Source organism: Quercus suber, unplaced genomic scaffold, assembly GCF_002906115.3.
Source record: "Quercus suber isolate HL8 unplaced genomic scaffold, Cork oak 2.0 scaffold_275, whole genome shotgun sequence".
In the NCBI taxonomy this organism is placed as follows: Eukaryota; Viridiplantae; Streptophyta; class Magnoliopsida; order Fagales; family Fagaceae; genus Quercus; species Quercus suber.
In genome coordinates this window covers 45,378-57,997 of record NW_027069731.1, presented here as the reverse complement: position 1 = coordinate 57,997, position 12,620 = coordinate 45,378, and the positions used below count along the sequence as shown (strand labels likewise).

The window sequence follows — 12,620 nt, the reverse complement described above, 5'->3', positions numbered from 1 at the left end:
ATCCTCGGCTATGATCCTTGGCAATTTGGGCTTTATTTGTTCATCCTTAAACATCCCTTCCTCCTTGGCGTGGGCCTTGGGCTCAGTATGAAATAGGCCAAGGTCGCCAAATTCTCTGGCCCCATAATAGCCCCTCAAAATCCTGCTATCCGAATCCTCAGGCGGAGAGGAGGATATTGATGTCCTTGGATCTTTGTCATAGCTCGTCAAGTCTTGTCTTCCGTCAGCACCTGAGTCTCTTCACCAGCCCAATGCACGTTCCTAGCTCTTCGGTATGCGGAGCGTGCCCTCATTAAATTCTGGCGGCTCTGTGCTCCCCACGTTCAACAATGTGATGGTAATCCAATGGTGGGGGTCTCTTTAACTTTATGGGCGGGAAATCCACACGATTCTTTTTAATAGGAGGTATAAATACACATTTGAACTTATTTGTCTCTTCACTTTTACATTCAAGAGTTCTTGCGCACATATCTTGAATTCGGTCAAATCTCCAATCAAACACACGTCTTTTCTCAGCATAAAAAGCCTGTCCGAGGAGCTTTTCCTCATCTCTGTAAGTCTTTTTCTCCCTCTAATTCATGGTTTCTCTCTCTCTTTTTCGTCCTACCCTGAGTCCTTAGCCGTTCCTATGGATGGGTAGGTTTAAGAAGTTGGTTGAGTCTAAAGAGGCAATGGAGAAGTTCATGGCCGATTGATACCCCATAATGTAGGTTTAAGATATTGTGAAGAGGGTGAGTGGTATTTTAGGAGGCAAAAGGGGGAAGTGGCGATTCCTATAATCGCCTTCTTGGAAGGTGGTAGGAGAATCCCTATGGGGCCGGCGATGAGGGACTATTTTAGGCACTTCCGATTAGCTCCCACCTAGTGCGCCACCAACGTATTTAGGATCTTGGGTTGCGTGGATGCTTTAAATGAAAAAATGGGGTTAAGGTTAACCCACCACGATGTAAATTGGTGCTACAACCTCTAACACCTAAAAGGTAAGTCCTACTATATAAAGACGAGGGACGATAAGGTTTGTCTTATTCAGTGCCTTCTTAAGTCCAGCAAGGGGTTGAACAAGGACTTTCTCATTATGTCCGGGGAGTGGCACGATAGCCTTCATTACCCGACAGTAGAGGAGGAGTCAGGTGGGGTATTTGGAGTAGGAAAGGGTTGATCTTTTATGTTTTCACAGTCTGCACTGTCCAGTTGTTAATATTAATGTGCTTTCTTTTTCTAAATCTGCACGCTTTTGAATGACACTTCCATCTGGTTAATCAGGAGGATTTGCAAGCCATCCTCAGGGCAAAGGTCTTTGTGAATGAAGCTGACAACCAAATCAGAGCCGCTCACAAGATTCTCGAGTACGATCCCCTATAGAAAACTTTTTCGGCTCCAAAGTACGTGATTAGAGCCAAAGATCCTTGGCCTCACAAGATCACCATAACAGAGCACGGGTTCTTGCTTCCCGAAGGATCCCCCATCCCAGAAGGTGTTCCGTTGTCAGGCCTTTCTTCATCCTATCAGGCTATAGAGGCCAAGGGAGAAAGTGCAAAGAGAGAAGAGGAAGTTGCTGATTTAGGTCAGTCTGAGGACGAATTTGGAGCTTTCAAACAAGTCAATCCACCTGAGGAGCTCTCTGGTGACTTAAGCGACCCCAACTTAACCGAAGTTGATATCTTATCAGAAGGGATTTCTTCCCAAGCCGAGATGGGTTTTAAGAGGAAACCTCAAACCAGCCTGTTCAACCTAATTGAGGGCCAGCTGGGAAAGGATACGTTGAGAAAGCAACAATCCAAGCTTCCTCCTCCTCTACCCAAGCTTCCTCCTCCCCTACCTAAGCCTCTACCCGTGTAGACTAGGTCATCCTCTGCTCAGCTGACCCTGACTTCTCAGCTTAAGTTTGCTGATCCAAAGAGGAAGAGGCCTTCCAAAGGCAAAGGGCCAATGGACGGGGGGAGATCTCGCTCATTCCAAGAGGAAGATGAATCCCAATGACCTTCCAAGCAGTTGAGAATTGGGCACTAGGGCCAGGAAAAGGAGGCCGCCCTACAATCCGAGCCCTAGGCCTGGCTGCCTACCCCTATGCTCCATGGGGAGCCCTTGATAAATAATGCTTCCCTCAGGGACTTCCGAGGAGGTGAAGGCTTATGAGGTCGATGCCCTGGAGAGGTCCCTGCTACTCTTTGCCGATATGGCCGAGTTGGGGGACTTGAGGAGGTAGAAGGTTGTCCTTAGTCTCAAGAGGCATCTGGGCACGGTAAGACCTTTGACACTTGTGCCTCTGTTGATTTCTGTTCCTTGATCTCTAACTTATAGTGTATTTGTTTCAACGGGCAGGCCATCCAGGCTACCTACAGGTTGGAGGAGGAGGCCAATAATCAAAGCAGGACCCTAGGTCAGGAGCGCGACAAGTGCCTAGATACCACGCGGACCCTTAAGAACTCTATGGCTGATCCTAAGAAGGCAAGGGAGGAACTGAAGGAGATGATCAGGGCCAAAAATAGCGTGGTATCTGGCCTAGATGGCGCTCAAAAACAAGCCGAGGTCCAGACAGAGCGTCTGCTGGAAGCTGAGGGTCAGCTGCAGATCGCCAAGGAACAGATCACTAATCTGAAGAAAAAGCTGGCTGAGGCAGAGGGGGCCAAAAACGCCGCCGAATGGGCCAGGGACGAGACCCGGAGGGGTAAAGAGGAGGCTGAATTCACCAAGACAGAGGCCGAGACCTCTAAGGAAAAGGCTGAGAAGGTGGCTTGTGACTTGGGAGTGGCTGAGACCCAGGCCCTTTTCAAGTCTCAAATACCTGGGGTATGCAGGCTCTACTATTCTCAGGTTTGGAATGAAGCCCTCAAACAGGCTGGGGTTAAGGCTTCATCTAACCTCTGGAAGGTGGAGAATGTATACTACCCTCCTGCCATCATGGAGTCTGCCCCTTCTAGCTCCGAGACTGAGGTTGCTCCTGAGGAGGCTAAGGCTGCTCAACTTGAGGCTGCTCTGGCAATGACTACTCCTAATAAGCCAACCGAGGAGGGTGAGTTTTCTAGGGCAAAAGAAACAAGCGAAGGCCGAACCCTGAAGAGCCCCAGAAAACCGCAGAGTCTACAACCGATGCTCAGGCCCTTCAAGCCAAGGAGTCAGCCCTCCTAGTTAAGCCCCTTCAGGTTGTTCCCCTCGAAGCCATCCATCCAAGCCAGGATCCTCCAGCTTCTAACACAGCCTCTCAGCATCCCTCTATGGACAAGCTGGTCATAAAGATGAAGAAATAGGCTACCTTTATTACGCTTTTGCCTCATGTTTCTTTCTCTTCTAGTGTACTTTGAACTTTTGTAACGAAGCAAGTTCTTTTTGTAATGGAATGTTCTCATTTATCTTAATGGTGACGTCCTACTATCTATTATGTTTTCATGCTTTTGCTGACACTTGGTTATCCTTGGTAGTGTGCTCCATTCTTTTCTAATCGGGCTCACCACGTAAATTTTAATTCAAACTTAAATTGATAACTGAACGTCCTCAACAACAAAATTTGCTTTCCGTCAGGTAGGCTACAAAAGAACTTACGTTTATAATGCGGACCTCATATTCTTTAGACTTACAGGTCATGGTAGTACATGTTAACAAACATTTCTCGGGGATTTATTAACCTTAAGGGAATATTACAACATTGATTTAAAAGGAAAAGTAATTGATGTTTTAAGTGACACCTTAGGTGAGATGACCTAGACATACCTTGAAATACTTTAAATGAGGCTTATGGATAAGCAGGGCAGGTGGTCCGAGGAGTCAAGCTCCATTTTGGCTGCATTTATAACTTGGACGAATATTCAAGCTCGTTAATTTCCTCAAAGGTATGGTCGGAGGGGTCTCATAACACCCAGAATCTATTTAACACTTAGGCTTTTGTTGAAAATAGTTAGTTTTCCCATAGGCCTGAGTCCGAGGACCATGTAAGACCTTGGTTCTGTCTAACGCTCATATTCTTCTTGAAGTAACTAGTTTCCCCATAGGTTTGAGTCCCAAGACCATGCAAGACCTTGGTTCTGTCTAGTACTCAAATTTCTCTTGACGTACCTAATTTCGCTATAGGTTTGAGTCTAAAGACCATGCAAGACCTTGGTTCTGTCTAGTACTTAGATTTTTCTTGAAGTAACTAGTTTTCCCATAAGTTTGTGTCCGAGGACCATGCAAGACCTTGGTTCTGTCTAGTACTTAGATTTTTCTTGAAGTAACTAGTTTCCCCATAAGTTTGAGTCCGAGGACTATGCAAGACCTTGGTTCTGTCTAGTACTTAGATTTTTCTTGAAGTAGCTAGTTTCCCTCATTAGTTTGAATTTGAAGACCATGCAAGACCTTGGTTTTGTCTAGTACCGAGATTTTTCTTGAAGTAACTAGTTTTCCCATAGGTTTGAGTCCGAGGACTATACAAGACCTTAGTTCTGTCTAGTACTTAGATTTTTCTTGAAGTAACTAGTTTCTCCATAAGTTTGAGTCTAAGGACCATGCAAGACCTTGGTTCTGTCTAGTACTTAGATTTTTCTCAAAATACGAGACATATAATCATAATAGACTTAAATTTTGAGACAGAGAAATGCTTTTATTAATAATAATACATTCTCAGGTTATTTACATTCCAGGGACGAGGTACAGCCCTTCCATCTAAGTCTTCTAAGTAGTATGCTCTTATCCCTACTATTGAGGTGATTTGGTATGGTCCTTCTTAGTTGGGTTCGAGCTTTCCAAAAGAGGGGTTCTTGGCAACACCCACAACTTTCCTCAACACTAGGTCTCCTGGTGCTAGTAGTCTCAGCTTCACATTGGCATCATATCCCTGCTTAAGCTTCTGGTAGTAGTAGGCCAGCTGGATCACTGCATTTTCTCTTTGTTCATCAATCAGATCTAGGCTCTTCCCCAGCAGTTCATCATTACTGCTTGGAGTGAAGGAGTTGGTCCTTAGCATTGGGAAGCTTGCCTCTAGAAGGATGACAACCTCTGCCCCATAAGTCAGGGCGAAAGGTGTCTCCCCCGTCGACTGTCGTGGTGTAGTCTGGTAGGTCCATAAGATGTGTGGCAACTCTTCTACCCACCTTCCCTTGGCGTCATCCAGCTTCTTCTTAACCCCATTGACTATGACCTTGTTGACAACCTCGGCCTGCCCATTTTCCTGAGGGTAAGCTGGAGTTGAGTTCCTGTTTGTGATCCCCAACTCACAACAATATCTTCTGAAGGCTTTGTTGTCAAATTGGAGTCCATTATCCGAAATGAAGGTATGAGGGACCCTGAATCGCGAGACAATGTTCCTCTAGATGAATTTCTGAGCATCCATATCTCTGATGTTGGCCAATGGCTCAGTTTCGACCCATTTGATGAAATAATCTACGCCGACCAATAGATATCTCTTATTTCCTGCTGTCTTGGGGAAAGGGCCTATAATATCCAGGCCTCACTGGGCAAATGGCCATGGACTGGATAAGGGGCTGAGGACCCCTCCTGACTGATGAATATTCAGGGCAAACCTTTGGCACTGGTCACACTTCTTGACATATTCTAGGGCTTCCTTTTGCATCTCTGGCCATCAATGTCCCTGATTAATGGCTCAGTGCGATAGGAATCTTCCTCCTGTGTGGCTCCCACAGATCCCCTCGTGCAGCTCTTCAAGTAGTAATTCTGATGCTTCCAAGTGAATACACAATAAATATGGCCCGGAGTAAGAGTGCTTGTACAATTTGTGATCCTCGGACAACCAGAACCAAGGAGCGTTTCTTCGTATTTTCTCAGCCTCTGACTTTCCTCAGGTAGAACATCGTCTTTGAGGAATCTCACCATAGGGTCCATCCAACTAGGGCCCATACTAACTTGAAAGATATGAACCACGCCTTTTGTAATCTCATTTGCCCTATCCAGATGCTTGACAATAATAGTCCGAGGCAGGCTCCCTGCCGAGGAGGTGGCAAGCATGGCAAGTGAATCTGCATAGGTGTTTCCACTTCTATAGACATGAGACAAGCAGAAAAAGTTGAAGTCTAACTGCAAGCGTTTGACCTGGCTTAGATACCCTTGCATCCTTACATCTCTAGCCTCTAACTCTCCCTTTACCTAGCCCACTACCAGCCTCGAGTCTGAGAACATCTCTACTACTTTTCCTCCCATTTTCTGCACCATGGCCATTCCTTGTAATAAGGTCTCGTACTCGGTCTCATTATTTGTGGCTGGGAACCCAAGTCTCAGGGATTTCTCTATGATAGTTTCCTCAAGAGAAACTAGGACTTGCCCCACTCTAGACCCTCTTTAATTCGTCGCGCCATCTATGTACACTTTCCAACGTGGGGGTCCTAGTGCAGAGATTACCCCAACGGATTTTCCATCCATGTTTCGCTCCTCGGCCACTATTTCCATCGGTGGTTCAGCAAATTCAACCACCAAGTCAGCCAGGACCTAGCCCTTTATAAAGGTCTGAGGCATGTACTTGATGTCGAAAGCTCCCAAAATTGTGTTCCATAGGGCAATCCTTCTAGTGTAATTAGCAAACCGAAGTGCAGACTTTAGGGGTAGTTGGGTCAGGATAACCACCGTGTAGGCTTGGAAATAATGGGGAAGCTTTCGCATAGCATAGACCACAGCTAGTCTGACTTTCCCCAAAGGTAAGCACTTGACCTCAGCTTCATGCAGTGACTTGCTCACGTAGTAGACTGGCTTTTGAAGGCCATTATCGTCCCGTATCGGCACCAAGCTTATAGCACGAGGGGCTACAGCAATATATGCATACAGGACTTCATCAACCTCAAGACTGGACATGATAGGTAGGCGAGATAAGTACTCCTTGAGTTGCTAGAAGGCCGTAATATAGTCCTCAGACCACTCAAACACTTTCCACTTGTTGATTAAGAGATAGAATGGTCTGCATCTATCCACCGACCTAGAAATGAATCGGTTCAAGGCTACGATCATTCCAATAAGCTTTTGGACTTCCTTGGCATTTCGTGGCGGTTTTAAATCATTGATAGCCTTGATCTGGTCTGGGTTAACTTCAATTCCCTTATGAGTAACCATGTAGCCTAAAAAATTGCCTGATTTCACGCCAAATGAACATTTAGAAGCATTTAGGCGCAGCTTGTGCTCCCTCAAGACATCGAAGGTACCGCCGAAGTCTCCTAAATGCTCAGACACTACTTTACTCTTCACCACCATATCATTGAAATAAATTTCGATGTTCTTGCCCAGCTGCGGCTCGAACATCCTCGTCATCATCCTTTGGTAAGTGGACCCTGCATTCTTCAGACAGAACAGCATCACCTTGTAGTGATAGTTCCCAATGGGTGTTACGAAGGCTGTCTTCTCCTAATCCTCTATGACCAGTAGTATTTGATAATAGCCTTGAAAGGCATCTAAGGAGCTCATTTGAGGATGGCCCGCAGTTGCATCCACCAGCTGGTCTATCCAAGGCATGGGGAACAGGTCCTTGGGACATGCCTTATTCAGGTCTGTGAAGTCTACATAGACCTACCATTTTCCACTTTTCTTCTTGACCACCATAATGTTGGCCAACCATTCAGGGTAGAAAACCTCTTTGATGGCTCCTGCACGCTTAAGCTTCTTCACCTTATCTCTAATCGCATCGAAGTGCTTTCTTGATAGGCGTTGAGGTGGCTGCTTCTTGGAAGTTATGGATGGGTTGACATTGAGATGGTGACAAATAAAGGCTAGATCGATCCCTAGAGCATCACAGGCATCCCATGCAAACACGTCTATATTTCTTTTGAGAAACCCAATCAACTCCTCCTTCTCCTGAAGAGGCAGCTGAGCTCCGACCTGGAAGAACCTCTCCGGGTCATCACCAATGACCACCTTTTCTATATTTTCACATTTTGCCCCATCGGCAGCATTGTTAAGAGGCAACACTGGGGCCTTTGATTGCTATAAGTCCTTTTCAGCAGAGGCCGATGACTCTGCATCGAGCCGATGTGAAATGGTGGCCATCATACACGGCCTTGCTGTGGATTGGCAACCACAGACCTTAAGGACCTGATCTTCGGTCGAGAATTTCACTTTCTGATGCAAGGAGGAGGTGACAGCCCCCAAGGTACGGAGCCAGGGCCTACCAACGATGGCTGTATATAGAGAGTAGGTGTCCACTACGATAAAGTTCACCTTCACTATCTCTGGGCCGGTCTAGATGGGTAGCCTAATCATGCCCTTTGGGATAACAAGCTTCCCGTCGAAGCTCATCAAAGGAGAGCTATAGGGCGTCAAATCTTCCGGTTTTAACCTTAGCCCCTTGTAGAGGTTGGGGTACATAACTTCGGCCCCACTGCCACCGTCCACCATCACTCTTTTTACATCGTAGTCCCCGACTCTAAGAGTGATCACCAGCGCATCATCATAGGGTTAGGTGGTTCCAATCTTGTCTTCTTCCGAGAAGTTTAGGATTGGGTGAGACTTCATTCTGACCCTCTTCGGCTCTGGTTAGGACTCCTCTGCAAGCAGCTGGGCCACAAATAACACTCGTGATGGGCACGTGCCTGTTCTTCCTAGCGCGACCAAGATCACATTAATCATCCCTACGGGCAGCCCTAGGGCAGTATCTCTCTGGGGCTCTTAATGGATCTGGCTCTGATGACCACTGGAGTAATGCAGAAGGTGCTTCAGCTTTTCTTCTTGGACCAGCTAGTCCAAATAGTTCCAGAGGTTCCTACAGCTCTCAATGGTATGTCTGTGGTCTTGGTGATATTAGCAATAAAAGTTATAATTACGCCTCGTGGGCTCTCCCGCCATCTTATTCGGCCATTTAAAGTATGGCTTGTTCTTGATTTTCTCCAACACCTGGTGTACTAGTTCTCAGAATACGACATTAACAACCTGTGTGTTGGATGCTCCGAATTGTCCCACGAAATCTCTCCTCGGGCGGTTGCTGTTATAATGATCCAACTTGAAATCCCTCCTCTCCTGAGGGATAGCCTTCTCTTTTCCCTTGCCTTGCAGCTGGTCTTCCTCTACTCGTTTATACTTATCGATCTAATCCATCAATTGGCGCACACTGATAACAAGCTTGTCAATCAGAGACTTCCTCAAGCCATGCTCAGGGAAGAGGCTATTTTTGAAGGTGCTGATGGCGACATCATCAAAATTGTCGTCCATTTCATTATACATCTCCAAGTATCTGTCCGAGTAGGCCTTTAGGGTTTCTTTATCGTGCATGGATAAAGACAGTAACACACTCAAGGGCCGAGGGGCTCTGCTGTTTGTAATGAAACAGGAACCAAAGACTTGGGTTAACTGCTTGTACAAACCTATGGAATTTGTCTTTAAGCCATTGAACCACCTCATTGCCACCAGTCCCAAGCTAGATGGGAAAACCTTGCACATTAGCACCTCGTTTTTAGAGTGGACGGCCATCATTTGGTTAAACTGGCTCACATACTCCACGAGGTTTGTTTTGCCGTTATAGATGGTAAAGGTTGGTTGTTGGAACTGTCGAGGAAGTGTAGCCCCTTCTATATGGTGTGTGAAGGGTGATTTGGAGAGTTGATCCACTGCCCTACTCATGGCGTCGCTCCCTAAGGCCCTAGGGGACAGGCTTTTATGTTTACGCCTTCGGTAGTGCTCTTCTTCGTGAGAGAATGTCTCACTTGGAAGAGTTCTCAATCTTTGCCTATAGTCGTCATCGCTTTCATCATCGAAGGGCATGTCAGGGTTAGAACAAGGCCACCTTCGTTGTGCATGGCATAGCTTTCTCTTCAAGTCCTCTATCTCTCGTTGCATGGCCTGATTATCATTTTGTCTCTGGGATTCGTGGCTCCTAACTTCTTCTTATTGCATGACCTGGTTGTTATTTTGTCTCTAGAATACGTGGCTCCTAACTTCTTCTTATTGCATGACCCGATTGTCATTTTGTCTCTAGAGTACGTAGCTACCCATACAAGAGTGGCTTCTACTAGTTTGAGTGGTGTGCACACTTTCCTCCCAAAACCTTCCATTCTCTTCGTTTCGAGTGCGCTTCGGGTTAGGAAAGTTACCCTGTTGCTGGGATCTAGCTAGTTCAGGCTGATGGGGGCCTTCTTGATGAGGGCCTGATCCTACCATGCTTGATTGTTGTCCTTACTAACACACAAGTTCTTCCCACAAACGGCGCCAATTGTAGGGACTGGGTTTAAGCACTTCTGCTACTGGAAGAGCAAACTCAAGCCATACTAGCCCAATACAATAGATTTCTAGAGAGTGGGTCAAAGAGCTAGGTCTTAATAAGGGATACAACAACTAGGCACGGCTACGGGTTAATTTGAATAATAAGAACATGGGCTTAAAGTATGAAATTCTGTTCTCGGCCCTCATTTGAAGAGCTTGCAGTTCTTATTACTTCTTCGGTGCTTGGTTACAAGGGCTTCAAATACCATACAAATGGCTACTGAGTTTTCTTTTCCTCTTTCCTTCCCTTTTTTTTTCCTGATCCCCCTTCTTGGAGGATCTCTTACATTATATACCCCCTTCCAATTGATCTTGGCCCTTCATTTGTTGATAATGCAGGTTACTACTCGATTGCTTGTCCCATCAGTCGTCTTTCCAAACCTTCTTTGAGTTGCAGCAACCAAGATAGCACTGTTTAGGGGTCATTTCTTCAGTACTGCGACCAGAACGTTAGTAATGAGCATTTAATGCGGAGGTGATAGCTTCTCCTTGAATTGCTCCTCCACCATGCTCCCATGGCTGGTCCATCGTACTCATCATTCTTTTTGGAATGCTCTAGGTGGCTGCCTTTAATGGCATGTCACTCTTCCCCTCTATGATCTTGGTTGGCCGAGGACAGGATTATCCTCGACTATGATCCTCGGCAATTTGGGCTTTATTTGTTCATCCTCAGACATCCCTTCCTCCTCGGCGTGGCCTTAGGCTCAGTATGAAATGGGCCAAGGTCGCCAAATTCTCTGGCCCCACAACAACCAATATCACAACGATAATACCTAATTGATTTTAATCATCAATTTTATTTGGAGATTTGAATAATTTTTTTATGCTCTAGGGTTTTATGATTAAGCTAAAAATTTATTTTGAATTTCTATGAGATATGTTGTTTCAATACTCTTGGACTGTATAACTTGCTTATTGGATGATTTATGCTAATGATGTGTTTATTTATTTTTATATTATCTTACTTTATGTCATGTGATGTAATTTTTTATTTTATAATTTATTAATTTAACTAAATGGAGTATTTTTATTTTATTTTAGTTGGTTTTTATAATTATAAAATATATTATTTAATTAATTAATAAACCTACAATTCAACTAATGAACCACTGGTTGAACTAGTGAACCAATTCTTTAGCTAGGTCAACCTCTAGTATGGTTTTTAAAACTATGGTTACCAAGGTTTTGAATTCCGTTTCGGAGACTATTCTGGATTGACAATTTGAATAGAATATTCCAATACCGATATGTTTCAATGCATTGTTTCAGGATTACACACTGGATATATATACACACACATGTACATAGTTTATATACTTATAACTTTGTATTTCATTATATTAATTAACCAAAACAAATTTTAAAATATGATATGGGAATAACATGAGTCAGATGATAACTTTGGGCTTCAAATTTTTTTTAAAAATCAACACATTCCGGAATAGGTCAGAATTTAGAGACCGAAATAATTAGAATTTGTACAGTACACCTAAATAGTCGGGAACAACCCAGAATTTAGACTGAAATAGAACAAGGGGTTATGTGCACTAGATTAAGGACCAGAATGTAATATTCCAACTAGAACAAAACAGAATTTAAAACATTGGTGGTTACACCAACCCAGTTTCAATCCCTATATATTTGCCTAGGTGTCTAAAGACCGGTACGAGAAGTTTCAGGCAATACAACCTCCTTTGAAGCCTTGTCTTCCTCGCCCTCATGTTCACTGGATGCATCCACCAAATAATTTGTTTAAAATCAATTTTGATAGAGCCATCTTCTCATATGCAACTAAATCTGAGATTGGAGTGGTTGTTCTAAATAACCAATGCTTGGTGATTGCATCTCTCTTGCAACAACTTCCACAAGCTTACTGCCTAGAGGAAATTGAAGCCTTAGCCACTCTAAGGTGTTGGAAAAACATATGTTTGTATCGCATACAAAACATACGCAGCGGAAAATTAATGGATCTTCTTCATTCGCAATTGATAACATGTACTATATAAATTTCAAAATTTAAGAACAAGAGAGCGTACCTTGGTACGATGAAATTCAAAACCAAAGATTAAAAGTACTTGGGAACACTTTTAATCTTCACTCCAATTCCACTTATACCCAAGAAGTGTGGTCTCTCAATCAGTTCAAGGGAGAATAAGAAAGTGGCTTACACTCATATACACACCATTTCATAAACTTTCATATGCAATACAAAATTCTGTATTTTTCTCTCTTTATATATAACTGATTATCTAATTGGACTAGCCTTTTAGGGCATTCCAATAGGGTTTTAGTTTGTGGCTTGGAGTGGGACAAAAAAAAAGAAATAAGACACTAGCTTCAATGGGTTTTGGGCTTTTATGTCAACTCTTGACAAGTCCAAAATTATCATTAGCTATATTTAATACCACTATAAAAATATAATTGCACTCTAGGCCTTATTAATAAATTATATCCCAAGACTT

At 44.1% G+C, this 12,620-nt stretch overlaps 2 protein-coding genes across 2 annotated transcripts; one reads left to right on the top strand and one right to left on the bottom strand.

Moving 5' to 3' along the window:
- The first annotated feature begins 2,430 nt into the window (after nt 1–2,430).
- LOC136070972 (uncharacterized) lies at nt 2,431–3,129 on the top strand. The gene has a single exon (XM_065781664.1). The coding sequence runs from the start codon at nt 2,431–2,433 to the stop codon at nt 3,127–3,129; it is 699 nt and encodes a 232-aa protein (XP_065637736.1).
- Nucleotides 3,130–8,988: 5,859 nt separating this feature from the next.
- On the bottom strand, nt 8,989–9,660 carry LOC136070971 (uncharacterized). The gene has a single exon (XM_065781663.1). The coding sequence runs from the start codon at nt 9,658–9,660 to the stop codon at nt 8,989–8,991; it is 672 nt and encodes a 223-aa protein (XP_065637735.1).
- Between the last annotated feature and the right edge of the window lie 2,960 nt (nt 9,661–12,620).